General features: G+C 41.7%; 2 protein-coding genes across 3 annotated transcripts in view; one reads left to right on the top strand and one right to left on the bottom strand.

The window, feature by feature from the left end:
• Positions 1-60: 60 nt before the first annotated feature.
• Positions 61-11,259, top strand: daw1 (dynein assembly factor with WDR repeat domains 1). Its single transcript, XM_006799898.2, has 13 exons — positions 61-143; positions 409-481; positions 1,146-1,290; positions 1,984-2,042; positions 2,131-2,253; positions 2,381-2,480; positions 3,024-3,131; positions 4,106-4,212; positions 4,354-4,456; positions 4,868-4,982; positions 5,224-5,300; positions 10,516-10,678; positions 10,871-11,259. Exons 1-13 carry the CDS (start codon positions 104-106, stop codon positions 10,903-10,905), a joined length of 1,248 nt encoding a protein of 415 aa, XP_006799961.2. The 5' UTR covers positions 61-103; the 3' UTR covers positions 10,906-11,259.
• A 2,309-nt stretch (positions 11,260-13,568) lies between these two features.
• Positions 13,569-27,995, bottom strand: part of sphkap (SPHK1 interactor, AKAP domain containing) — a 30,063-nt gene continuing 15,636 nt past the window's right edge. Inside the window, exons 4-12 of one of the 2 annotated variants that reach the window (XM_006799899.3) lie at positions 25,134-25,193; positions 24,586-24,726; positions 23,337-23,598; positions 19,765-23,098; positions 18,298-18,459; positions 17,336-17,419; positions 16,084-16,133; positions 14,857-15,038; positions 13,569-14,665 (exon numbers count right to left, since the gene is read on the bottom strand). In XM_006799899.3, coding sequence (XP_006799962.2) covers positions 14,510-14,665; positions 14,857-15,038; positions 16,084-16,133; positions 17,336-17,419; positions 18,298-18,459; positions 19,765-23,098; positions 23,337-23,598; positions 24,586-24,726; positions 25,134-25,193 — 4,431 coding nt within the window. In that variant the 3' untranslated portion in view covers positions 13,569-14,509. The remainder of the gene's footprint in view (positions 14,666-14,856; positions 15,039-16,083; positions 16,134-17,335; positions 17,420-18,297; positions 18,460-19,764; positions 23,099-23,336; positions 23,599-24,585; positions 24,727-25,133; positions 25,194-27,995) is intronic. The other variant, XM_006799901.3, reaches the window with a different exon arrangement.

Raw genomic sequence — 27,995 nt, 5'->3', positions numbered from 1 at the left:
GTTAAGGCTTGTATTAGGCATGCGCGGTAAGCGCACGCGAGTCCGGTCGCCATAACAACGGTTTGTTTCTATGTGATGTGATAGGACCTTATTAGAAGACAGAATGAAACTCAAGCGGTTTCTCCTCAGATATTATCCGCCAGGTAATACAAGTTATGTTTGTAGTCCTATCTAAAATGTTGCTTCTCATGGAGGTTATATGACTGTGCCTAACCTTCATATTAAATCGTTATGACCTAAAGTTTGTCTGACATTAGCTAGTTAGCTAACGCTTTTCAAACTCCAATCGGGAGAAGGGTTAGAGAGTTTGTCATTATAAGACATAACAGGTTAGGTTAACTAGAACCCAGGTGTTGTAATGTCAGCCTCTCTTTAATTGTTTTATTTTTTATTTTTTTATGCTGTCAGGTATAATCCTTGAATACGAGAAAGGAGGATTTCTGAGGACCAAATCAATAGATCTTTTGGATTTGACTCCAGAGTGCGTGAGTTGTACCTGTTAGGATCTCTCTCTCTCTCTCTCTCTCTCTCTCTCTCTCTCTCTCTCTCTCTCTCTCTCTCTCTCTGTGTGTGTGTGTGTGTGTGTCTGATTTCAGCACTGAAGATAATGTCAATAACCAAACTGTTACAACCTACGGTTACATTACCACTAAAAAACGACTTTCTGCAGATAGTTTGCCTGCCTATTTAAAAACACTCTGTAACCATGTTGCATTTATTATGAAGTTGGACTGTGGAGGAGTTGCAATTCCTTAATGTGGCATTACATTAGACTAGAGATTTCTTTTAAATGACCCAATTACTTTAGGAATACCAACATTACTCATTTCAGCTCTTACTGGCAGTCACAAGGGTGTAAATCTGACAACACGGGGAGTGATATTTTCACACACATTAAACATACTTTGGTGAAATTGTAGAGTAAATGTAATCTTTGTTAAGCTGTATTTGTTATCCTAAACCCATTTTCTGTTTCAATTTTCTTCCCCTTTTCTGTTCCTAATGTCTTGTTTTGTTTTGTTTTTGTTTTGTTTTTTGTTTTTTGTTTTTTGTTTTTTGTTTTTTAACTTTTTTTTCTCTCTTTTGCCATCAAGCTACCTAAAATTACAAAAAGACTTATCACATTTTATGTTTTAATATTGTAGAACAAATCCAGATGAGTTGGTGGAAGAAATCAGACAGTCAGAGCCTCTGGTCACAAAGGCTCAGGCTGATCAGGTCAAACAGCTGGTTATTCGACTTCAGAAGAAACAGACCCAGCAGGACCATCACAGGTTCTGTTTCTCCAAGGTCAGACACAAAACAGCAGTAAATAAATCAACACGTAGACATGACGCTTAGAAGGAATTCCTGCTGGTGAAGACATTTATCTATTTCCCTCACATTGTTGAAAGTTATTTGGTGCTCCTTGTAACCTTGATTTTAATGAAAGCATGGTTTTATGAACTAAAATTTATTTTGTCTGTGAAACATGGCACACGTGTTGCTTATTGAGTTATGATATTAATGCTTGTATTCCACACAGACTGTTGGAACAGTAACATTTTTTGCAGCATGAATAAACGGGCAAAATCCATTAGCTCAGCAATTAGCAGATGCTATTTACATATGTGGAATGTGATTTGTGAAATTAGTAATCACTGTTTTAGAGAGGCACTAGAAAGCAGCAGTGATCGGGTTACTAAGTCGCTAGTGCTTCATGTGCATGTATTAGGGGAGTTAAATGGCAGTCAGGGTCAGTTGCATTGCTGGAGATCAGAGGTTACTGAATTTATTTTGCCTGCATCTAAAAATTGGGAGATCTTTTTGTTCTTAATGAGAGCAGAAAGTTATTCCACCAGTGGTGGGCCAGGAGGAAGAAGCCTTCACATTACATTATAGTCAAATGAATTATACATACAGAAGTTACATGGGTAATTTTAAAGATGAATGTAGTCAATAACTAAATTGGATTTTTCAGACCAGTTTCAATTTCTTTTGCAGGAGCTCAAGGCACACATACTGCCACTGACAAATGTTGCCTTTGATAAATCTGGGTCAAGGTGAGTTTTTAACACTGAGTAACCTGCCACTTTGTTGTTTAGGAGAAATTACAGTTTGTGCAATTCCCCCTTTTCTCTCACACTGCAGGTTTATAACTGGGAGTTACGACAGGACATGTAGAGTCTGGGACACAGCCTCAGGCACAGAGCTGCACGTGCTAGAAGGTCACAGAAACGTGGTGTATGCAATTGCGTTCAACAACCCTTATGGGTAATGAGCTGTTTTAGGAAAACCTTTATAACATGGGAGGGCCGCATTGCTCAATTTAAGATTCACATGAGTGTTTCATCTTAAAAATGAATGTTTCCTTGCTTTATTTTCTCTCTATTAAACTTAGAGACAAGATTGCGACTGGCTCTTTTGATAAGACCTGCAAACTGTGGTGTGCTGAGACTGGCAAATGTTTTCATACTTATCGGGGACACATGGGAGAAATAGTATGTATAATGATTTGTTTTAAATGAATTTCATTTGTGTTAGTTTTTGGTTGATTGCTGATTCATATTCGAAACACAAGTCAGTATTTAAGCTACGTGAGCATTTAAACTACAAGGTTCTGCTATGGTATTGTGTTTAGTACTTTAACAGGACCTATTATTTTAATTACTGTCTACATTTTTATTCTTGGACTCATAGTAGCTTTGCATGATTTACAAGTAATATTCATTTATCTAAGACTGAGCCTTGGGCAGCTTGTTTCATCTTCTGTTTGAGGCAAGATATTTTACTCCCATTAAGTCCATCTGCGCTCTAAATGAGCTTTTTTTCCTGATTGGCTGTGATTGACTCACAAACAAGAGGTTGGGTTGGGCTTCTGTAAGCATATGGCTGAGATGACCATATTCAGTAAATTGCCATATAGAGCCAAGAATAGAAACAACTGTTTCAAATTGAGAGTTTAGAGCAGTTCGTATGCCACATGCTATTCAGCTTTGCTACGGAATACAATACAATACAATCTAATTAAAAAAGTTTTGTAGGTGTGTCTTGCATTCAACCCCCAGAGTACGCTGGTGGCCACAAGCAGTATGGACACCACTGCCAAGCTGTGGGATGTGGAGAGTGGGGAGGAAGTGGCCACACTGACTGTGAGATACCTTTTCCCCAAACTCTGTCCCATTGCTTTTCTTGCTCTTCTTATCCTGGTGTTGTGACCCACATTCATTCATTAATGATGATTCATTAACTTTTTGTCAAGTGCTCTTGATGACCAACATTTTTAGCCGTTCTTACATTCACAAATGATCTGATAGGAATGTGACTAACTCTTTAAGAAGGCGCTGATAGCCCTCTCTAAGGGGAGTAGTGAGACCTCTTTAATGTGCAGACTGCACGTGGGTTTATAGTGTGACTTGCTGAATCTGTCTCAGCAAGGAGCAACTCTCTGTCCCTCTCAATTCACTTAGCTTCTCACACCATGAAGAATCAGTAATGCAGTCAACTGAGTGCAGATTCTTTAATCTATGTTCTTTTTTTTTTTAGTTAACTTCAATTTTATAAATCTACCGGTAAGGCTAACCTGTGTATTTATGTTAACAAATTCAGGAGACTATAATGTGGGCGGCTCACACTAGCTATGACACCATTTAGTTGTCAGACTGCACACGCCTTTGAAAACATTAAACATTATGCACAAAATACCTCAAATGAGCCCTAAAAAGTAAAATAAATGAGGGACAGGTGATTTAAGTGGGCAAGAGCCACCACTTATGAATTGGACCACACTTACCTTCAAACTCATTCTGATCTTAAATACACACTTCTAAAGTTTGGAGGCTGTACTTTGCACTGTTGGGACAAATCCGTCCAAGGACAGTAAGACATAAACACCTGGAAAAGTACTTAAAGCTGCCTTTGATGTAGTTCCTTCTAGGACAACAGCCACATTTTTCTGCAGGGACACACACACACACACACAAGGCGAAAATAATCAGCTGTATAAGCCACACTGTTGTGGTTGGTAAATATTTGCATTTTATGATGCACTTTTTCATCCATAATGTGAGCGGCTGTGAGGGAGAAACGAAATAAGACAGTGAGAGATAATGCCATCTCCTTTCAGGGTCACACCGCAGAGGTCCTCTCGCTGTGCTTTAACACAGTGGGCAGTCAACTTGTCACCGGTTCCTTCGACCACACAGTCGCTATATGGGATGTTGCTTCAGGAAGGTCAGAAGTTATCAATATTATGCATCGATTTGTGCATGTGTCATCTTTTATACTTCACAGAGAATGTAACACTTATCGATTCTGCCTTACAAAGCTGTGAGACTGATTAATTGCTGTTCAATTCCTTGTTTTTTCCCCTAGACGGGTCCACACACTCATTGGTCACATGGGAGAAATAAGCAATACTCAGTTTAACTGGGATTGCTCCTTGATTGTTACTGGTTCCATGGATAAAACCTGCAAAGTAAGCTATCATTAAGCCCAAATATCTTTTTTGTTGTTGCCAAAATCTCTTGTCAGAGGTTGAAAACATGTCTGTTTGTATTTACCATCTCAGTTGTTTGAGCATTTGTATTTGCTCGCTTCAATTTCCCACTCTCTCGCAAACTCCTGTCTCTAAGGTCTATGGAGAAAAATTAAATCCTAATTCCTTAATTACACCAAGATGAGTCACGCTCACAAGTGAGAATTATCCACCTCGCTGCATTCCTCTGAGGGAGATGGCCATAATAAAGCCACTTTAGAGTTTAATGCTACATTCACACATGCATACTTCATGAGTTTGGTGTTTCCATGAATGCATGCTCCAGTTATGTAGTTCGCTCCTGTGTGCATGTATTATTCTGTTTTTTGAGATGTGTAAATGTGTTCGCAGGTTTGGGAGACTGTCAGTGGGAAGTGTGTTGCCACCCTCACTGGACACAAAGAAGAGGTGTTGGATGTGTGTTTTGATTTAAGTGGTCAACTCATTGCTACTGCCTCAGCTGATGGTGAGACAACACTTCAGTCAAAAGATTACATTCCGAGTAAAACTGTACTAGCACAGTATTACAAACGTACCCTAAATATACTACTTGTGCAGAATTTAAGATTCTGCATTTAAGATTTCTACAAATACCTAAGCTTTATTGGTTGTATAAATTTGGATTTTCCACAACAAAAGCAACATTTTTATAATTTTGTAAGCTGTACCCTTGTGCTGAGAACTCTCTCTCTTCCTGAAACTCTCAGGGACAGCAAGAGTGTTCAGTACAGCAACACATCAGTGTCTTGCAACCTTAGAAGGCCACGATGGCGATATCTCCAAGGTAAGTTGATGAAGCCAAACTGTCTGTTCTAAAAGAACAATTTAAGTTATGGCTATTTTTGTCATCTATTTATCTGTAATTAAATGAAAAAGCATAACTGTGTTGCTCAAGCTTTTTCAGCATTTTATCACTCTTCTCAACTTTGTGAGTATTAACTATTATTTTAACTTGTAAAGTGTAACCCTGCCCCTTGGTACACCTTACGTATATCAGGTTTTTGCTGTTGGCAAAGCTGGGTTAAGGTGAGTTTAGACATGTTTTGGCATTTTAAATAATGCTTAATCGTTACTAAGGATGTCGAAGTTTGCCATACCCCATACCATTATACCACCAGCAGCCTGAACCATTGGCTGTATCCCAATTCAGGGTCTGCAGCCTTAAAGGCCGCATTTTAACGGCGATTACCTCACAGTGACGCGACGAAGGCTGTCCCAATTCAAAGGCTGCTCGAAATGCGGCCCTCAAATGCGTCCTTCATTTCCCTGAATTTTAAGGACGTGGGGGTGTAGACTTCGTGGCCCAACATATCCCAGAATGCATAGTGCGGCGGTGGGTGTGGATAATTTTGCAGAAAAAAAAACGGCGGATGAGGGGCACCCGAAGAGTAAACTTTAAGTATGTACTGAATATTATGTCACTTATTTATGTGCACATGTTTAATAACAAAGAACATTAAAACTTTACTGTTGGCCACATGTCGGCAAAGTTATGTGACATTAGTGACGTTTGTGCTAACTTGGTTTTACAGCCTTTACTTTAAAATATACGCCGTTCAATAGCTGAGCTTAATCAGAGAAGGATCAAAGCTCATGTAGAAACAAACAAACAAATGAACAAAGGATTTTCTCCTTCATTTCTGTCAAACAAAGCTGTATGAAATGTTTCCAGCTGTTAGTATCATGGTTGCTAGGCAACCTGGGCAGCGCGACGGAGGCTAGACCGTCCCATTTCACAAGCCTAGCACTTCCGGCCTTAGCGGTCTTTAAGTACGCGGCCCTTGAGGATCGTTGAGGCTGCGTACTTTGAGGCTGCAGACCCTGAATTGGGATACAGCCTTTGATTCAGGGGTCAGGCTGCTTTCATGTTGTTTTCACCAAATTCTGATCGTACCATCTAAACCTTGCAGCAGAAATTGTGACTCATCAGACCATACAATATTTTTCCAATCTCCTGTTGTCCAATTTTACTGAGTGCCTTTGAATTGTAGCCTCAGTTTCCTGTTCCTAGCTGACAGGAGTGGCTCACAGTGTGGCCTTCTGCAGCTGTATTGACATCTTGTGTGTTCAGATATGCTCTTCTGCATATTTTGGTTGTAAGGAATGGTTGTTTGAGTTACTGTTGCCTTCTTGTCAGCTTGAAGGAGTCTGGTCATTCTCCTCTGACCTCTGACATCAACAAAGTATTTTCACCCAGAGAACTGTCGATCACTGGATATTTTCTCTTTTTTAGTCCACCCTATGGTTGTAGGTAAAATTCAGTAGACAGTAGTTACACTGGCCCATCTGACACCAACAAACATTCCATGCTCAGCGACACTAAAATCACCTTTCTTCCTAATTCCGATTCTCAATTTGAGGTCTTTTCAACCATGTCTATGTGCCTAATAGGTGCCTGAATGCACTGCTGTGATGCCGTGTGATTGGGCGATTACTTCTTTGTAGCTATTATAGTTAAAGAGCACAGATGTGAGACTGTTATGTTTTTTAAGTTACTGATTTCATAGCAAACTTTTACCCATTTGTGAGTCTTATGTTTGAAACCATTCCGAAAATGATCTCAGTATTCGTATGGCAAATGTAGTAATAAAAATAAGAACAAATTATTAAGTATTCTATAACCAGGGCCACAGCCACAACTTTGGGCATGCATCATGCAGCTAGCAGCTGTGAATAAACTTGTGATTTTTGTGTAATATTGACTCAGACCACAGTTTTCCTCGCCAGTGCTTTAAATAGGTCATTTTTTAAAATTACCTAGGTAACATGTGACAGAGTGTGATGCTGAAATGGAGGGACAGGACTCGAAGCTTCAGGATGTTTTGAGTTATCGCCAGAAATCTGTGGGCACAGTTCTAAACCTGATTAACATGGCCTGCTAGTAGTAATGCAAGCACATGCATGCGAATACTCTGGCATGAGGCACTGCTGTCTGACCCTGCACTGACCTTGTTCTTTATTTGGAGCGATATCACCCATTTAATATTTGTCAAGTGCGATGCTCTGCACGAGTGTGGGGTTTCCACAGGTCCTGGCTCAGAGGGCTTCTCTGTATGCATTTACTAAAACACATTAGACAGCCAGTAATAAACAGGCTGGATGGAAGATGATTCCAGGGGATTATGACACTAATCTCTCCCTAACAGGACACCAGCCATCCTCCTGTCCATGCTTCTTAACCATTTTCTTCCCCATGTTTTTCTCCTTCTATTTCAGTGTCTCACTCAGTAAGCTTTTAATTTTATTTTTATTACATCTCAGTCACTGTAGTAAATTCACTTTGCTACCCTTTTGTTTGTGAATAATAATATATTATAAATGATGGAATGCTAATTAAATGACTAGTTCTAAAGGTCTAAAGGTATTTTTTTCTTTGTGGAAGATTGTATAAATCAGCATTCCCCAACCTTTTTTGCGCCATGGACCGGTTTATGTCCAACAATGTTTTCACGGACCGGCCTTTAAAAATAAAACCAGTATCGGTAGCAAAAAAAAAAAAAAGATTTATCCACAACACACGGGAAAAGACCCAGGGAAACCGAGTTAATGAGAAAAACGATAAAAAAATAACGATAAAAATCCTGAAAACCATAACTTTCACACTCAAGCTTCAACTCTCGCGGCCTGGTACTAAACGACTCATGGACCCGAGGGGTTGGGGACCGCTGGTATAGATAGCTTCTTGTAACTGTGTTTTCAAACTAAGCATTAAGAGGACTCTTTCCTATTCTGGATGTTCCATTTGCTTTATTCTTGCCCTTAATTCAAATCAAAATGACAATCTAATGGAAAAAAATCAGTGTTTGATTAAATTTGTAGAGCCCATTTACAGCATGCTCCAAACTTTCATTGAAAAAATCCATATGGTGTAGGAAGTAGCATTTTTGCAGGTCCGTGTTGAAATGTGTTTTAAAATTAACTTTAACCTCTACAGCTAACCAACAAAAATGGTTCTCGTAGTTTTGAGTCATTCTTACGCTACAAACAAGATGTGATTGGTTAGGCCAATGTAACCTAGTGACCATGCAAGAGAGACGATATTGAGTAATGCCAGATTAAACAAATGCTTTAGCCTTGTTAATCCTTCCTCCATTTTATATATACAGTTATATAAAAAGGAAAGTTCACTTGCTTCCAGTCTGGTAAAAATAATCTCAGATTAACAAGAACACATGACGTGGTGTCATTATTTATTTAACACAGCGGTGTCCAAACCCAGGCCTTGAGGTTTTAGATGTGTCCTTGGTCCAACACAGCTGAGTTAAATGGCTAAATTACCTCCTCAACATGTCTTGAAGTTCTCCAGAGGCCTGGGAATGAACTAATCATTTCATTCAGGTGTGTAGACTCAGGGTGAGATCTAAAACCTGCAGGACACCGGCCCTCGAGGCCTGGAGTTGTCCAAGCCTGATTTAACATAAAACTAAGCCAAATGTAAAAGAAGTGTGTGAAAGGCTAAGAACACCCTTGTTGCTTCCATAGGGGTTAAGAGGACAAGTAACTGCTAACTGCTGCAAATCAAATGCATTTATTGATCATCACTATCAGTTACCATGCTAAATGTTAAAGTTCACAATGGCATAAAGAGAAACAGACTGAACAAGTTTGGCTTGTTTGTGAGGGTGCCTGGAGAAAGCGTGTTCTCTCTAAAAAGAACCACATGACACCTGCAGCAATATCCTTTTAACAGACAAGACCACAGTGGAGATGTTTGTCCACAATGCAGTGTTTATGAGGATATTTCCAAAACTGCAAAATAGAAAATGTATATCGACACAAACACCTCATACAAACTGTCAAGCACAGCGGTAGAGGGGTGATGGTTTAGTTTTAGTTTGAAGCTGCAGGTCCTTGGCAACTTGGAGTCACTGAGTTGTCTGTGACGTTTTCTGTATACCAAAATATTCTAGAGCCAAATACAAGGCTTGGACTAAGTTATGTAATGAAGCGGGACAGTGATTCTAAACAGACCAGCAAATCTACAACAGAATGGCTGAAAAGGTAAAGAGTCAGGGTGTTGCAATTGCCCGGTTTAAGTCGAGAACTCAAACTGATTAAAATGCTGTGACTGGAGCTTAAGAGAGCTGTACACATGAATGAATGCCCTCAAACCTAAGTGATCAGTCTAGCTACTTAGTATTTTTATCCTTGAGGTATTGGTTCTATCGCTAGTCAGCTAACATAAACTAATGTAAGGCAGCAACCAACAAAACAACCCTGTGACGTCTTGTTGTGTACTGACACAACATATGACCTTAAAAACACTTATTTCTTAAATCCAGCTTCTCAGACAGTGACATTAGACTAGTGCTCCATGATGTAATTTAGCCTTTCTACACATAGTGTTTCATGTCCACTTTAATATGCAGTATGCAACTGAGACACTCATCAGCTTTGTTTACTTTTTATCTCATTCCTTTACTCTTTTTGATCTTTTTCTCTTCGCTGTCCATTTTAAAACATCAACCTTCCATTTTGGCACCTGTCATAGCTTCCACCCACACACACACCCCACCCACACCTCAATCTTCTTTCCTTGCCAGCTTCTTCTCTAGACAGTTTCCATTTCCTGTCTGGGGGTCTCTCGTTGGCGCTGAGTTTAGAATTTTAATAAAAAAACATACTTTACTTTCATGGCCATCTAGGGCCAACTTCATTTAATCATCCCTTCCTTTACCTCACTGTTAGGATATAAAACCACTCAGGGAATGATAAACCCAGACTATAATACAATCAGTTTCAGCCATGATTTTCATAACGCTCCTCTATCATCTCAGAGTAGTTCCACTGGTGCCTTTATCCTCCTTAAGCATTTTAAGTTGAATGACCTCAATGGAGTAATGCTACTGATATGGTAAAATTGGTCTAGACTTACCCATTTCCACCCCTCATGTCATTTCTACTTTCTCTGGCATAATCTCTTATTCAGCAACTTTGTTGCAAATGTAGCACAACCCTCGAAAAAAGGCTAACTGTCCTGGCTCTGCCTCTCTTGGTAGATCTGTTTCAGCCCTCAGGGCACCAGAGTCCTGACTGCCAGCTCAGACAAGACAGCTCGGCTCTGGGATGCACACTCTGGAGTCTGCTTACAAGTCCTGGAGGGGCACACAGACGAGATCTTTTCCTGCGTCTTCAACTACGAGGGTGACACAATCATTACAGGTACATAGAACTGACACAGAAAACACACATAAACCCCATCTGACCACCGTACACTGTTAAAATGTAGCTGTAGGAGGCAAATGTACTCTTCATCACAAGCCGTCACAAATGCTTAATTGCAGTTTTTAGATGAAAAGCGTGCAGCTGTGTCCTTCTGTGCAGCTATCCATTTGTATTTGTGCTTCCCTGCAGGCAGCAAGGATAACACATGCCGGATCTGGTACTGAACATTACCTGAGGCTCAGGAGGGCATTTACATGAACACAAGAATCAAATTGTGTTTGCCAAATATCGCCCACTTTGTGTCTGCTCGATTGTGGACTACTGTAAAAGAAAAACACAAAAAAATCACAAACTCCTGCTCAGTTTATTCTTTGATTTCTGTTTGAAGTTAATGTGGTCCTAGAAATCAACAGCAGCTTGGAATCTCTGCTCAGAAGATGTCATCAAAAGGAGTCGAATTCTTCAACTTCAAAAGCTGTTTATGTTTTGTTCAAGCAATAATTGACGTTATAGGAAATAGATGGATTAACTGTACATCATATAGTACCATGCAAAAGTCTTGAGCCGCCACTTGTATTTTGCTAAATACTAAAATGATGATTTCTGGAAGCATGGAAATAAAGTACAGAAGCAAAAACAAAGTTTGTACAATTCTAATAATTTTGGAAGTCAATCTTTAAATTTGCTTTGTTGTCATTTCTTCAAGTAGTTGTCTTTAAATTGCGTCAGACTTTATGACACACTGCAGTCTATGCTGAGAAAGGACAAGTTGTCGGTTAATAGCTCTTTGGGAATGACGTTGTTGGTCCAAACATACTTTTATGTCTGTCAAACTGCAATTCTTGGCATCTTTGATAGATTCAACTAAAGAAATGGAAACAAACGAGTGTTTTTGCAAAAGGCTGCCACTAATAAAGTAGCAGCCTCTAAAGAAAGAGTTCTTTCCTGAGTTGTCTGTTATGTGTAGCCACAACACTCGTTCATCCATTAAATTAGATGCTGTTTAACTTATTATTTATAGGTCACTGTTAAGTGGCTTAATGTACAAAAACATCTGAAAATGTTCTGTTATAAGGACTGGACTGAAAATGAGTGAAAAAGCAGCCAATGTCCAAAGAAAAGCTTAAAAAGAAGTTCAGAAAGTCTTAAAAACTTTTTCTCAAGACCACTTGAAAAATGACAAATTAGTAAAGTCTGGGTTATTTGAAAATGAAGAAATGAGGGGTGGGTTTAGACTTCTGCTCAGTATTGTTGTTTTGAAACTAGCTACATAACTTGTGTCATACTCCAACAACAGCAATTGTAAACATTTTTGCATCTACCTCCTAAAACCATCGTGTTGGCGCATGCACAGAAATCTGCGACAAGCTTATTGGTGGTTTTCAGGTAACTTCACATCATTGTAGGAGTGCCCACCTGATGAGAAAACACAGGCTTTCCTTTGCTTCCCACCACTATTTTTTGCTATACAACATGCTGAATGAGTCTGTGACTTAGTTCACAGTGACAAACAAATCACACAGCAACGCTTGCAAAGTCCCTTCCATACAAGAGCAATGTAAAAATCACATAAATTCCTCCTTGTCCACACTAAGGTTGTTAGTCACGGGTAATTTAAACTGACATTGGAAAAAAGCTCTGATTAGATTTATGTCATGTTACATTGTGTACACCCAACTAACATATTACTAACCTGTCAACTACTGCCCCACAGTGTTGACTGTAGTGACCCTGAAACCTCTAAATACTGTTGGGTAGCTGCCTACCATTAGTTAATTAGCACTCACCTTTGCTTTGACAATAAAGAATTTCTTGTTCTTCATCACTCAAACTGCAGATTTATTGTCCAACCCAGACTGAAAATACATTGACTATCCTTTTGTAGTCTGTGACTGAAATTCTCTGTATTGACATATGGATTTTAAATCTCCCAAACATGATGTTCAATCAGATATCTTTATCTTCTTTCGAGAGCTCATCAAAAAGCTGGTGGTTTGAAACTGATGGAAAATTGGCAGGCAGCTCTATAAAGTGTCTGTCATAGCTGGCATGTTAGAACAGCGTTTTTCTCGCCAAGTCCCCGCATTATCACACAACTAAAAACTATGATGTTTGGGAATTCTCAAATTGCTACTTTAAAGCTCTGTGTTGAAATATGGTCTTATGGATTTTTTATGATAGGGAGATGTAGATTAAGATTATAAAACCTTTATACCTTCTTATAGATTTGTGCTAGACCCAGCTACACTACATGAACAGAGCTATAGGGCCACGGTATTAAATCTTTAAATTCAAGTGTCTTAAGTGTATAAAATCAAGCACCTAGCCACGCAGTCTGTCTTTGTGAGAAAATGTCTCTTTCTAAAGAGCTCATTCAATTAAAATGTGGGACTGTAATAGGACACCACCACTGCAAGTCAGCCATTATTTTTGTTCATACTACCTTCTCTTTCCCCGCACCCCCAACCAGTCACAGCAGATGGCTGCCACTCATTGAGCCTGGTTCTGTCTACCAAAGGTTTCTTCCTGTTAAAAGGGAGTTTCTCTTTCCCACTGTCACAGAGACCTTGCTCACAGGGGTTTGTGTGTTTCTTGGGGTTTCTAATATTGCAGGAGACTGCTGTTTTGAATTGGCGTTATACAGTTGTATACAACTGTGATGTATACAGCACTGTTCCTGAATGCAAACTACAATAAATAAACCTATCAGTATGGTTGTGTTTAGTAGTTTTAATTCTCTCTCTTTTTGGGGAAACAGTTCAATGGAGTGTAATAGTGTGCATAAATGTACCCCTGAATATTGAGATTTTATTTTCCCTGGTTTACAAATGACACAACACTTGCTCTTATTTCACATCACAGAAATTTATTGATGTCAAAAGATAAATACATTCATTTCTACTGTGACCAAGTTTACAGCTGTGTCATGTGCTTTTCCCCCCGCGATGGTGTTGTAACACAAGATTACCACTAAGTAGAGAAATATACTGACCAAATCCACATACAAATTCAACATTACAAACCTTACTCTGTCTTTTTAGACATAGCAAAAGCTAAAGGAGCGGTCCACTACTCCAAGGTGCAGCAGTTCAAAATCTACAGTATATACAGTACAGCTATCCAAAATAATCCCTTCTTAAGTAACATGAATAAAATATCATACGTACTGAGTTTCAAAGTCACAACAGAGGTGGTACGTTAGCCAATGGACACAACAAAAATCTGGACCTTTTACTTACATTAAGTAAATGTGTACTTCAATGTGACCATCAGAAGAAAGTGTCAGGGCTTTTTTGGGCTTAGATTTAAAGAGCCTCTTTTAAAAGTAGTTTTAATACAAAAGGTTTGACCATGTTGAGCTGCGGGAAGGCTACAACCTGATTTTCCTACAGTATGTCCTATAGGTGCCTTTCTCTGAGTGAATAAATAAATAAAATCATGATTCGACTGTGTGAATTTGTAAATATATATTTTCTATATAACCTGGAGCAGTTAGAACCTGCTGACTATGATCACTGGAGGGCTCATTCATTCCCATCAGGAACGTCCAACCCGTGTACCTACAGTTTGCCGTGTGTTTGCGTGCATGTCGCTAGAGAGGTAACTCTGGAAACAAGAACATGCTCTCGTTAAAGGGAGATCGGTCCAACTGGACAAGGGTGAGAGGTATGAATTTCTCAAGTATGCCGATTGCGTCGTGCTTTCAGCTCTCAGTAGGAGACACTTGGTGTGATGAGACAATACACGCGCAAACAGGAACATGTTACAAATGTGAGCGAATGAGTGAGCTTGTATTGTTACTGTTTGCGATTAGAGGTGGCAAGTGTCCTAAAGTGTCTCCAGAAGCCAATCGAACAGGCTTGACTGGAGAGACTTGCCCGCTTCTTCCGCTTTCTCGTGCAGCTTACAGAACTGAACCACAGCGCCAAACAAGTCTGCAATCCTCCACGCCTTCTGAGACATCAGGTGGACTACCCTCAGGAACTGGGACAAAAAAAAAAAAAAAAAAAAAAAAAAAAAAAAAAAGTACAGTCTCATGAGCTTTAGATTTATTTTTTTTCCCCCCCACAGTTAAATCAGGTAAGAAAATGACCAGAACAAAAAGCAAAAACAATACATCAGTAACATGATCTGCTTATAAATTTATTATTTGACAAGCCAGCAGCTTTGCCTACCTTTGCAACTCTCTTCTCTTTGGACTTCCTGAAGTAGAGAGCAGGAAGGCCCAGCTCCGAGGCAGCGATCCACTGTAGAGCCACTCTCAGCTCCAGGTCCATGCACTCTGGCTCGAGGTCACAGTTTACCACCAACAGCTCCCTGATGCTTCCGTCGCCTGCTGTTCTTGCTGAACTGCTCTCTAACAGATCAAATATAATATGGCATAACGTAGTACGAGTCAGCACTGAATAACACCTTGATGATAGCTATACTGTCCTCACTAACAAAGCAGTGTTGGGGTGCACAGACAATTCAGCCAGTTCTAAACTCACTGAAACATCAAAAGAAAATGCATGTAGTCACGCAGCATGTTCAGCTCTCCTGGGCTCAGTTTTGCTTCGTCTTTAAACAATGATAATCTTTGAGATGAAACACTTCTGGAACAATGGACCTTTAAGATTTTATGAAGATATGAATACACACACACGTGCGTGTGCGTGCGTAATTTTTGAGGCTTAATCACAGCACTCTGCCTTGAATCCCTCAAGAGTTCCTGATGAGTAATAAGATGTTTAAACTGAGGAAGGTGTATAATTCACAAGTGGATATAACACTTTAAGATTTTAAGAGCAATTATTTGGCGATTCAAAAATCCGACATTCCAATATATCGATCAGTGTTTTGTTTACACACACACACACACACACACACACACACACACACACACACACACACGATCCAACATTTGTTGCGTGTTTTTATTCATTTACTCACCCAAGTCTGCTCAGATCAGCTGGTTGTTGTACACCACTTTGCATTAAATTGTTTTTCATTATTAATCTCTGGCTGATCAACTAATAGGTTTCGACCTGTTAAAAGGACGTTTTTCCTTTCCACTGTCACCAACTGCTTGCTCATAATGGGTTATATGATTGTTGGGGTTTTCTCTCTATTATTGCAGGGTCTTTACATTTCAATATAAAGCACCTTGAGGTGACTGTTAATTGAACTGAATTGAGATTGTGCTGTGTTGCCAGTAGGGAAGTTGCAGATTGTCCTCTGGTGGACAAACTATGCGACATCAACACTCATAATTTCATTAAATGCCATTTCTCTACTTTTTGATTTTTTTTTAACAGTTAATAAATACCAATACCAGCAAATTGATAAATAGCTAATATCCACTAAATTAGCCAGTTTCTAAATAACACCATTGATGACTACAAATTTGAAACTGCACTCACCAAATACAGTCTCTTTGGCTCCTGCCAGGTGGCATCTCTCAGTCTCCTCGCTGTAAAGAAAGAAAATAATGGAGACTAAAAGTTTCACATATGTTTGACATACATTAATGAAGCAGTTTGAAATTTTGGGAAAAGCAGTACCATTAATGCTTAAGTGGGAAATAACCAACTTGCAATGCTATAGCAAGGAAAAGCATCAAGCCTGGCTCTCCAAAGGTAACAAAATCTGGATACAAGCACATCTTGAAAGCTCGCTAATTGCAAAGTTGCACATGTTCTGGTAACCTAAAAGCAATGCAACAGTATTTATTTTCATGTAATTAAAATATAATTACATATATTTGTGCACAAGGACCAAGGCTGAAGATCAATATTGGATGCCTGCGATCTTCAGGCCCTCTACATTAAAAACAGGATGCTGTGTGGAAATCAGATATCGCTGTCTGTGAGTTCACCGTGCCATCCGCAAATGCAGGTTAAAACTATCATGCGCAGAAGAAGACGTGTGACGTAATCTAGAAAGTGCTGAAAGGTATACACAGTCTAGAGCAACATCCAGATGACAACACTTTCAGAGAAGGCCTTGCATATTTCAGCAACAGGAGTCCAGTCCAGAGTTTTTGCCAGCTGACAACATCTGGTGCATGATGAAACAATATGAAAAAAGACAACTCAGGACTGCTGAACAGCAGAGGAGAGGAGAGGCTGCACAGTGGCAAACATGACCATTTTTCTTGGGGGGGGGGGGGGGGGGGGGGGACATCTTCGACCATCAAAGTGACCCTTTTTCTTTTTTTAAAAAAAAAAAATGCAACATTTTCTCAGTTTAAACACTGGATATGTTTTCTATGTTCTGTTGTGAGCAAAATGTGGGTTTGTAACATTTGAAAAATCACAGAATTCTCTTATTTTATGAAGCCTGCAAACATTTGTGGAATCAGGGTTTTAAAATAAGATTTTTTTAATAGTTCACTAAATTACAAACCTTTTTGGATATTTTTTAAAAAAAATCTGCACTGTTAACCTGATTATTTACTGTTTAGACAAATGAAACAGAACAGAATAAATGCAGAAAATTCAAAAGGCTTTTGTCTGTTAAACAGAAAATTGTTATTTGTTCTGGAATGACGCTTAATATCCTTGTTGAGCATGTGTGAGAGAAAATAATACCTGCAAGGTTTGTGTGTATTAAAAATGTCACTGTTGACACACCAGAGACATAATGAGAAATACAGTGATAGCAGAAACATACTGGATTACTGTGCTTTGAGAGGGAACATCAGAAAAAGAATCCAGGTCTACCAGGCCTAAGCTAGACGTGCTGCTGGTCCCATTCCTAGGAAGGAAAAAACAAACAAACAAAAAAACAGCAAAAGTGTCATTTAAATGATGTCTCGAGACATCCAACACGATCGTTCACTTGTGAAGAAAACAATGTCCAAGCGCAGGGATGCGGGTCATGTTATTAGCTGGTGATTAACATATAAATAGCAGCTGCAGCAGAACTGGGCACTGAAGCTGGGAGAGCTGGTGATTTGTGTTTTTTGCCTGGCAGCTGGTCTGTCTGGAAATGGGGATGAGGCATATTTGGAGGCAGTTAGGTGGAGAGGGTGGACAGGCAAGGCCGGCAGCCGTGCCCTTGTGTCACAACATAGATCAGGGATGAGGCAGAGTTAAAGTAAGCAGGTAGATGGAGAGGTTGCAGTGTTATGGTGGTGCGCACAACTACTCTTGCTCTGAACACAGTACCTTGCTACTTCCTATTAACTCTCAGAACTGCCCAGGTCAGTGATTGTCCAGTTTGAGAAATTAAATGAATCATTATGGTATACATCTCTTCTTTTTGTTTTAAGGAAAAAGGGGACCTTACACCATAAACTTATTTTAATAGGTGATTAGTTGGGTAAATAAATGAGAATTTGATGAAGCAGAGAATGGTTTAGTGGATGTTATGAGCTGGCCTTTTGATCCATGGTATAAGAGCTCTTGCACCACTGCAGCCTACTGCTGCAGGAGGAGATCTGGCCCTGTATGGCTTTGCAGAGCGAGCTCTCTTGCCATACACTGCATTAGCAGGTGTGGATACTGGAGCGGCAGGGAGTAAATTGGCATTGGCACAGGAGAACACAGTTAGTAGCAATGGGCCAATGAGAGCAGGGTGAGGGTGTGAGCAGCAGCGTTTGGAGCGGTATCAAAAGAGCAGCAGTTACTGACCCCTCGCTCAGGTGGATAAAACTACTGGTCTCCTCGTGGGGGTCATCTTCAGGGGTTATGTGAGACCAGCTCCCCATGCTCTCTTCACTGCTAGCACTCATAGAACGCTTGTCCCTCTTCACTACTGCAGCCACAGCCACGGCTGTCCTGTCCCTGTCACTGCTGGAGAGAGCAAACCGCAAGATGTCCACAATGTCGGCGGCAATGCTTTGGTCACGTTGGCTACTGTTCCTGCTCTTCTATGCACTACTAATGTTACGCAGACACCCAGATTTGTTACTACTAACCTCCTTTCTATAAGCCCATATCGGGATCATGTCTTACTGTAAACAGTAACTTTCTACAAATGACAAATGCCTTTGGAGTGTGAAATGATTATTAAAAAGAAAGCTAATTCCTTTGAATATCTTTAATGCATCAGCACACTGCATTTCTCATGGGCACTGTTGGATTTTCAGCTCTTTTTTTTCCAGGACACTGATTAAATTAAGTCATAATCAGATGATTGAGAGCTGCCATCCTCAATTCTGCAGGGAAATCGGGTTTTATTGAATAGGCGAGTGACTGACTTGCACTCGCACACAAGGGACAAACACATGCACTCCACTTGTTTCTGGATTACACGTTTTATCAAGCGTTATCAAAAAACACAATAAAACTCTACGTTGAGCTTTCATACATTCCACTTATCGGCTTCTCTTGAACATTAGCGATGCTGCTCATACACTTTAGTGGTGTCATTTGGGTCCAAATGGAAACATGCAGTCTTTGTTACCCTAGAAATGTGAATTAAAAATGTTCTCCTTGACAGTCCTACAATCTGCTGTCTCCCGTGAAAGCCCCCTCAAGACATTTACAGCATTAGAATAAATCTCACCACCATGCCGAGTCCCTGTCTTACTAAAACGTCAGTCTGGTTTCAATTACTCGTGTATCTGACAATGCAGCCCTAAAATTCTTTGTCATTTTGGCTGTCTCGGTAGAATCTCAGTTCCGAATCTATCTATTTCAAAATCAGTGAGTGTTTTGTGATCTTAGTGTGAGTGCAGCTTGTACCGATAAAGGGGACTTCAGCGGCCACTCTGTGGATAAAGGATGAAGCTGCTAAAAGCTTTCTGCACACACAGTACATCACCCAGACAATGTGAGTCACAGCCTAGACAAACCTGCTAAAATAGATTAGTTCACCCAGTAAATAGATCCTCTGCGTGCCCGCTAAGCTTTGATCAAACTCTATAAATAGCACTGTACACCTGCATTTTATGTGTTTAGTCCAGATTTTCATACTTGATGTTTAAAAATAGTCGAGCACTTTTTTAAATTCTCTCCCTTACTCTTGTCAGAGAGATTGATCTCTACGTTTCACATCCAGTAGATGACTATTCTGCTGCAGGGTTATTAAAGAAAACTCTGCCTGAAGAAGGAGGGGTCAGACTCTCACACAAAAGCCTGTGAGCAGTGTAATACCTGCTGCTGTTGGTGGGAGCTCTCTCCGTATGCTTGGTAGCCGGCGTGTCTGAGGACGCTTCTTGATGTCCCCCTGTTCTTTCAGGGTTTGAGACAGTCTCTTCATCTCGCTGATCTCCTTCGATGTGGATCAGCGGCACATTTCTGGGGCCCCTTATGCAGGCTGAACCACTGTCACTTCCCCCGATGCTGCCAGCTTGCTCCTGGCTCAACCTACTTCGGCTACAGCGTAGATGGGATTGCTTGAACCCCCTCCTCCTTTCACCAACAGGCATGTGCGCCTGTGGATGTGACCCAGGTGTGCCTCCACCTACATCTTGCTGTCCCCCCAGCGCAGATTTGCCAATATCCACTATGTCAGCTGCCAGGCGATTGGCAAACTGCTGCACATGGGGCTGCAAGTCTCCTGCAGCTTCCAAATCAATACTGTCTTCAGGATCAGCGATGATCTTGTTCTTTCTCATCAAGGACTCGATAGAGCTTGACCAGGTCTCATGAATTAGCATATCAGTAATCTGGTCAGTCTTACCCCTCTGATAGAGGCATGAGTCTGACTTGCACAGTCCTGTGGCTGACACAGAGTTGGTGGGGAAGATATTTAATGTGTCCCCGTGCACATTCCGCGCAAATCCATCAAAAGAGTTTGCTTTTATGGGCGAGTTGACAGTCAGGCGCGAGTCTGAGGAGCGCCGGTCTGGCACCGAAGACTGACGTATACAGAAGGGTGTTCTTAGAGGAGGTGGGAACAGGCTGTTGCTCCACTCTTTAGTCTTTGCAATGCCATATTCTTTGTTTTCCTTATCCATATCCCGAAGCATAAACCTGTAGAACTCCTCTGTGATGCTCTCGGTGCTCGACTGTTTAGACAGGCACGATGACGCCCTGACATTAAGGTGGCCGTTTTTCTTTGATGCAGCCTGCTGTACAGCAGCAGCCAGGATGCTGCTGGCATTCTTCCCTGCATAGTAGTCCAACAGAAGGTCAAAGCCTCTGCCCTCTGTCTCCATCTGGTTAACCATGAACCGAGAGAACTCATCTGTGATGCTCTCGCAGCTGGACTGCTTAGAAATCGAGCTGCCGCGACTCAAGTTCTGACCTAACCGGCTGCCCGGGCCCAGAGTGTTGGGTGTGCCGGATGGGTCCGCGTCTTCTTCTGGAATGCTCTCATAACTGGATGCCTTCCCACGGCTCCACCTCTCACACTGCAGTCTGCTGCGCTGCTGGCCTGTTTTGGAGGTATCCACCACATTGAGTTCAGGGCAGTTCAGGATCCTAGCCGTGACCTCAGAGGCAAAGAGGGCAAATGGGTCCTGCGGTTCGTCAGGGTTTACCGACTCGTCTACCACCCGGTTGACCAGCCGCTCCATTAGCTCTGGCTGCTCCTCAGTTTTCCTTTTAATTTCACTTAGGCGGGGCGCCCGATGTTTTCTGGAAGCTGAATTGCTGTTCTGACCCTCTTTTCTCCTCAGTACTGTGCGGCAAGCAGGGATCAAATAGCCCTCGGGGACTTCAGCAGAGGACCCTTTAAGGGCACAGAACCAGGGCTGTTTCCCAGTGGAGTTTTCTAGACAGATTGCTGCAAGTTCTGTGGCCATAGACACCACCGTGGAAGCCAAATCATCAGCATAGCAAGTAATTGGTGTCCTGGACTCTGAGTCTATTCTGAAAGAGTTCAGGGAGGACTGAGGTGTCAGAGAGGCCTGTCTGCTGTCACTGCCTGTCCCCAGTCGTCCTCTCCTCTCTGTGACCTGAACTGGGATTTCACTTAAAGGCTCTCTGATTGCACCACTGCCCTGCTGGCTGTCAGAAAAGTCTTTGGCTGGCAAGGAAGTGGGTTTAGACTGAGTTTGTCTGCACAATGACTGCTGCTGTTGTTCTTTGATGTTTGCTGCTGAGGACGATGCAATGACATCACCTTCCTCAAGCGCATATTTCTCCTTCAGCCCTGCAACTGTGGATAACTTATCTGTGCAGTGCAGCACGCTGCTTAGATTCTCATTATGCCCAAATAAGCACTGTAATTGGCTTAATGGATCCTTGGCGTCCTCCTTGATGTTAGCAGGTTCCTTAACACAAGCATCACCCTCTCGTGTGTCGCGTGACCCTTGGTCACACGTGGCGATATGGCTGATCTTTTTCTGTGTCAGGCAGAGAATATCAAACAGCAGATTGTTGACACTGTCTTGCAGAAATACCTGAAAGCTTGGCGCCTCCTTCCCGGTACCCTCCAGTTCCTTTTTCTTTTTTGCCTTCTCTAAAGCATGCTTGAATAGACTGTCTGCCACTTCATTTATTAATTCATCCACCTCCCTTTCATCCGTGTAGCTTTTTTTCGAAAACGTAATGCCATCTACTATCCTGTTATGCGTGGTTTCCAGCAGATGGGCTACACTCCTGTAGCCTTGTGGCTGAGTCAGCACCTCAGCCGCTTCCCGATGCAGGACTTCAGCAATGTTGGCACGAAACGCTTCAACGCTGGTTCCCTCTGCCACGCTGCAGTGCAGCGTGAAGGCTGCGGAGGCCTCGGCAGCAGACAGCAGACCGCGGGACGCTGTGTAACTTTCAGCGGGATCTGTGTCCGAATCGCCGCCGTCTCCGGGCTCCTCCATTAAGTCCACAGCTGCGACAGCGCCGGCTACCTGAGCCATGCCACACATAGCTGAGGAGAAGGAGTACTCTTCTTTATCTTCTGGTTCCTGCAGCTCCTCATCGACGTCCTCTTCCGAAGCAGATTCCATGGCGAGCTGTTCTGTTAGCTGCGGGGTAGTAATAGTGCCAATAACATTGGCAGCACAGGCCAAAGCCACCTCTACATGTTTGGATACGTGTCCGCCATTGTCATGGGGATTGTGAGCCTGCGTCTCAATCTGTTGCTTTTCTCCAGTTTTGGTAGCGTGGTCGGGCACGTGAGGCACCTGGTTCTCCGGCCATTCTGCAGCCCCGTCAGCGCTGTCTGGGCTCTGAACAATGACAATTTTAGGGAGTTCAAAAGAGCAAGTGTGCTGTTGGGAAGGCTGTTTAGTCTTTGAAGGGCTCTTGAAGTTGGGAGGGCAACTAGAGAGGGACACACTGATGGCTGCCTCTGAGGCAAAGGAGGTTTCATCTTGAGAGAGCCGTATGAAGGCATCCTGCAGTACCGACTCAGCCAGATTGGTGGCGTAGTACCCCGCTGACTCTTTAGTCTGGATGCTTGCTCGCTGATGCCCTTCCTTTTTCACCTCGGCATCCTCCCTTTGCTGATGACGTGCCAGCTGTCCCCGATGACTTGCAAGTCTGACACAGTGTTTCTGTGCAGCTTCTGGCACGCTCTCTCCCAGGTCACCGCTCTCTGGCTCTGTGAACAGACAGGGGAAAAAATAAAAGCCGTGGAAAGAGAGAATGACAAACGTCTACACCGATTAGGAAGCAGCACCACCGGTTTCCAAAATGTCACATCAACAGTAGAATATTATCCCGATTTGCCCTCCACTGACTCTGTGTCAAATTAAAATTTCCCTTAGAGAAAATACATTTCTGAGTGCAACAATAATTATAATTTTTACCCAGCTGAAAACAAACCCTGCTGTACTCACCATTTCTGAAGCCGTCGTCCTCGCTGTCATCTCCCAAGTGTTCTGAGGCCGTCAGGAAGTCTTCCTCTATGGATGAGATAGAGCGATTGGTGTCATCATCGAGGCGCTGTCCAGCCGCTTTGCCCTGCTGACACTGCCGCTCTTTTCCCCACTGGAGGCCGATCAGGAACTTGTTGATCTCAAAGATGATGCTACCAGGCTGTGTGGAGCGTCTCTTCCCTGAACACTGAAGCAGGCACACACCTGTGCATCTCTGCCCACCCTGAACGGAGCACAGACAACTTTTATGTACGCTCACACATACTCAGTATATAATGTATCCAAAGGTCTAAAAGTATTAAAAAAACCTACTACAGACAACACATAGGTAAGCACAGTTAACACATATAGTCACAAACTTTACTATAAATCTCTTAAAACATTATACAGCTCTATTGCCATTGTTTTTCTTCCTTATATTTGATATACTATGAATTGCTTCGGACCTGCTAATGAAAGTTTAATAGGCTGTGTAGGCTCCTAGGGCTGTTTATTGATTCTCACAGCAGTTTTAAACATTTATTTATTGGATGAGCTTCAAAAAAGCAACTGCAACAGGGGAATTTTTTTATTTAAAGACAAATACACCAACAGAAAGGCTTACTAGTTAGCTACGTGTCTGCATGTATTTTTAATGCTGTTTAAAAATTCAGAGTATGGAATTAAAAAGCCACTTTTTGCTCGGTACCTGCAGGTGTGTTTTCTTTACACGCACCTGCTGAAAAAAAATCTGACTCGAACAAAGTCGTATTTGCGGTAGCATCTGGATGAATTAAGTGTGAACGCATCCTTTGCGTTGAAAAAGTTCAAACCAAATGTCTTTTTTTTTATGGAAATGTTTTACTCTTGATGTTTGCTGCTTTGTATTCAGACATACTTTGAAACCAGTTATCTGTTACCGGCCCAGTTTTCACATGACTATATTTGGAACACGTATCGCTTTTTTTGCACAAAAATAAAAGTCAAACCTGAAGTTCGTGTTTGCCAAGATAGCCGTGTGCCTCAAAAGATGAGGACATGCTTTTACTAGACTAAAAATGGAAGAATTGCTTGAAAAACGAATGGACTCCTCATGTGGGGTCTTTTTCCCAGGACAAAAGGTTCACATCTAATCGCACAGCGCTGCTGTACGAGAACAGCTTGTGCTCTCGGCCAGTCAAGCCAAAGGCTGGAAATACTTGTAACGAATAGAAAACCACTACAAACTTACCTGAGCTGAGGGGTGTGGGTGTGCTTGGCAAGCTTCTGTGGCTTCTAATCCACCCAGCAGTAAGATCTCATTTTCTTTCGGCTGGTGGACGGTCAGTAACTCAACAAGCTTTGGCAGATCTGGAGACACAGATGCCAATTTCTGCAAGACACAATCCAAGCACAGAGACAATACTAGATGATAACAACACCACGTTTAGTCAAGTCACTTCAAAGCTGAACATAATGTGCTCTCTGCGGTTCCAAGTCAGAGACACATAATTATAAAATCCTTCCTGTGAGAGGACTTGAACCATGTGGAATGATCATTGATCGCCCACCACCGCCACCACCAGCTGCAAAAGACTGCAAAATCTGCATATTTTCTACATCATCCCTCTAATTTTGGGTAATGATCTTGAATCCATGGCAACTGAGCCAATGCATGTATTGTATGTGAAATACAAGGACCAGAGTTCCTGAGAGATGAAAAGTGGGAAGGAAGGAGGAAAAAAAAAAAAAAGGGGTGCAAGGAGAGAACAAATGAGCGTGGAGGAGAAATCTGCTTACCTTGACGCTTTTGTCATCACGACAGTCAGTTTTCTGTGGGTCCAGATTTACAAAACAGACCTGAGAGTGAAGAAAAAGAAGGCGTCAGGATGACGGGATTTTACAGTAATTTTGAAGTTTCTGCACGACTTGTCCATCAGCTACACTACAGAAGCCGTCTGTTCAGTCCACCACATTGTCATATTGACAGAGGCCTTTCTAAGGAGATGCTCTTGTCTCAGAGGGGCTGGTAGGAGCAGGTGTAAACCAGAAATGATTTTCTTTCCCCATGTCTCTCCTCTTTTGCTTTTCCTCTTCAGCTGTCTCCACGCTTTCACAGTGTGCCTGTCACAGTCCCCGTCTTTCATTCCCTGCCGGTCTCGCGTTCCCTCGTTCCCTCGGCTCTGACTGCAGGTTTAATGGTCTGTGATGGAGTTCTCATGTCAGTGCTGGGACCCCGGGACTGTCCAATACCTGCTGTTTGATTCTGCAGCACACAACCTCTGCCCTAAGTTGGTGTAGCCAAGTTTGTCCTGTGTGGCTAAATGAATACAGCTCAGCCGCAACAGCATTGGAAGGGGAGTGCAGTTCACCTTGAGTAGTACCCCTACTCAATATGAATGTGCAGGGTGCTTCGAAGTGCCTTGGGCAGAGCGATATGTTTGCAATGCAATCACGATTTCATAATTTAAGAGAAGGAAATTTTAGATACTCAGAAAGCGAGTATTATATATCTGTCATTGTTAATGGAAAGTATGAAAACATTCAGGATTAGCAAGGTAAAATCAGAACCAGTATTTTTCAGTTATTGGCCTGATCTGTTCTGTTTCTGTTTAACAGATGGGTATATATGAGTGCATTACTGTAATAACTATAATACAAAGGCAATTTCAGAGAAATACAATGAAGGAAATTCAAGAGGAGGGTGACCCCGCGCTTGATCGACAAAAGCCACTTGAAGAGAAAGGTGTGTAATAGTTTGGGAGGTCAAAGGAATCCAGGGAAGCAACTCTTGTTGACTCCTGCCCTGTATGTCCTCCTTGCAGCCCTGCATGGAGAACATAATGCTCTCCAGACAGAATCGTCCAGCCTGTCTGCAGTTTGCATTTAAAGGTCATAGTGGCAAACCAGAGGGTTGTTAAAAAATGTCTTGTGGATGGATGTGACAAAAAAATAAATAAATAAATAAAAATCCTCCAAACAGTTTGTTTGGAGAAGGGGAAACCTGGTTATGTCCGTGCCATGCGTTGGGCTGACTGCGCTACATCTCGGTCAGGGCTGCTCGCCACGATTGATGGAACAATGAATTCTGAATCGTAGCAGCAAACTCTAAATGAAAATGTCAGGATATGAATTGAAGCAATAGAGAAAGTGGGTCATGCGGCAAACAGTCACCCTGAGGATGCGAGTGGTTTTATAGAAGATGGATAAGGGGGATAAAGTTAACGTTTTGTAACGTGACCGTAATCAAACAGAAATTACATAAAAGGACCTGAGGGAAGCAGTTCGAGTGAGGAAATCTACCAACATCCTAGAGCTGAAGCTGTACAGTGAGCTGTTTTATACAGAGAACAAGCCAAAAACTCCAACAAAGGACTGATCCACAGTTACTGGACATATTCAGTTGCACCTATTGTTGGATTAGGTGGTGGAACCAAATACTGAACATAAGGTTTGCATATTTTGTGTCCTCACAAAGTCTAGTTTGTTTTCATTTTTAAAAAAATTTGGCTCTTGTTGTTGATTTTTTTTTAGGATCATGAAAGGTCACAGTGTCTAACATCTAACCATCTGTTGGTTGCTCGTTAAATTTAGTCATTCTTAGTTACTGTGGTATCTTCTCTTCTCTCAGTGAACTTGGGGGGTGGGGGGGAGAGAATACCGCTAGCTCTCCCTTTCACTGCCGCCACCTCCACGTCCGCTCTACCTGCTAACCCCATTCTTTCCTCTACAGACCTGCAAAAACAATATAGATTCAAATAACCAAATTTTGACGCCCATCACCGTTTGAAATAATTTCCTTTGAACCTCCTGAGGTGTGCCTGGCATTTGCTGCTAGGCGTTTAAACAGCAGTTGTGAGACGGCACACACACCTCACGACTTTCATCTTTTCCTCATTTATCGGTGTTTGCTTAAAGAAGATCTAGACCCAGAAAGTCATGTCAAAGTATAGAAGCCACAACAGATCCACATGTATTTTTTGGGTATTTTTGGTGGGAAATCATGTCACATTTTCTAGCTGCAGATGTTAAAGTGAAGCAACAACTGCTGCGATAAATAGGCCATTGTACTCATGAGTTTATATTCCAACAGGAAAAAGAGCAGAAGCAAATCCTCACATCTCTAAAACACAGTCAGGGCTTCTTCATCAAAGAAAATGGTAGGGTTAAAAGAAACAAAAGACTGGTAACTTTCAAAGAAAGGGCAGTGACAAAAAAAAAACAAAAAAAAAACCTGTCTGCAAAGTCAGATGGAAGCAGTCAAAATATCCTTCAGCCAAAAGCATAATGTGACACATTCAGAAAGGCCAATTTCCCCCCTCACCTTCAATCTGCTATCCTCCAGTCAAACAATGATTTGTAAACTATGAAGGCTAATAGGATGAAAAATGCTGCTCGAAAACAGATTCAGCCAAACAGAAAAGATGTGAAGTCAATGGCAGCTGACAATGACAGAATCTATGAAAAGTCTCTCCAGTCGCACCCTGATGAGGATGGTGGATTTTTATTTAATTATGGATGGATGGATATTTAGTCATTCATTTATGTTCGTCTGGTGCCCTTCATGGGCCGCATGTGTCACCTATAACATTCTCCTTTGCTGGCTCGCTATCAAAATAATCAGAGCAATCTACTCAGCGAGGAATGAAAGCAGTTTGCCGA

The sequence above is a fragment of the Neolamprologus brichardi genome, chromosome 14 (assembly GCF_056152115.1).
Source record: "Neolamprologus brichardi isolate AB-2024 chromosome 14, ASM5615211v1, whole genome shotgun sequence".
NCBI classification, from domain to species: domain Eukaryota; kingdom Metazoa; phylum Chordata; class Actinopteri; order Cichliformes; family Cichlidae; genus Neolamprologus; species Neolamprologus brichardi.
The sequence above is the reverse complement of the archived record's forward strand: the minus strand, read 5'-3'. Positions and strand labels throughout refer to the sequence as shown.

Excerpts from the sequence above, each read along its gene's own strand:
- daw1 (XM_006799898.2), top strand. The coding sequence starts at position 104 with ATGAAACTCAAGCGGTTTCTCCTCAGATATTATCCGCCAG. Across the intron at positions 1,291-1,983 it reads ACAGGTTCTGTTTCTCCAAG|GAGCTCAAGGCACACATACT; the intron begins GTCAGACACAAA and ends TTTCTTTTGCAG. Across the intron at positions 4,457-4,867 it reads CCATGGATAAAACCTGCAAA|GTTTGGGAGACTGTCAGTGG; the intron begins GTAAGCTATCAT and ends ATGTGTTCGCAG.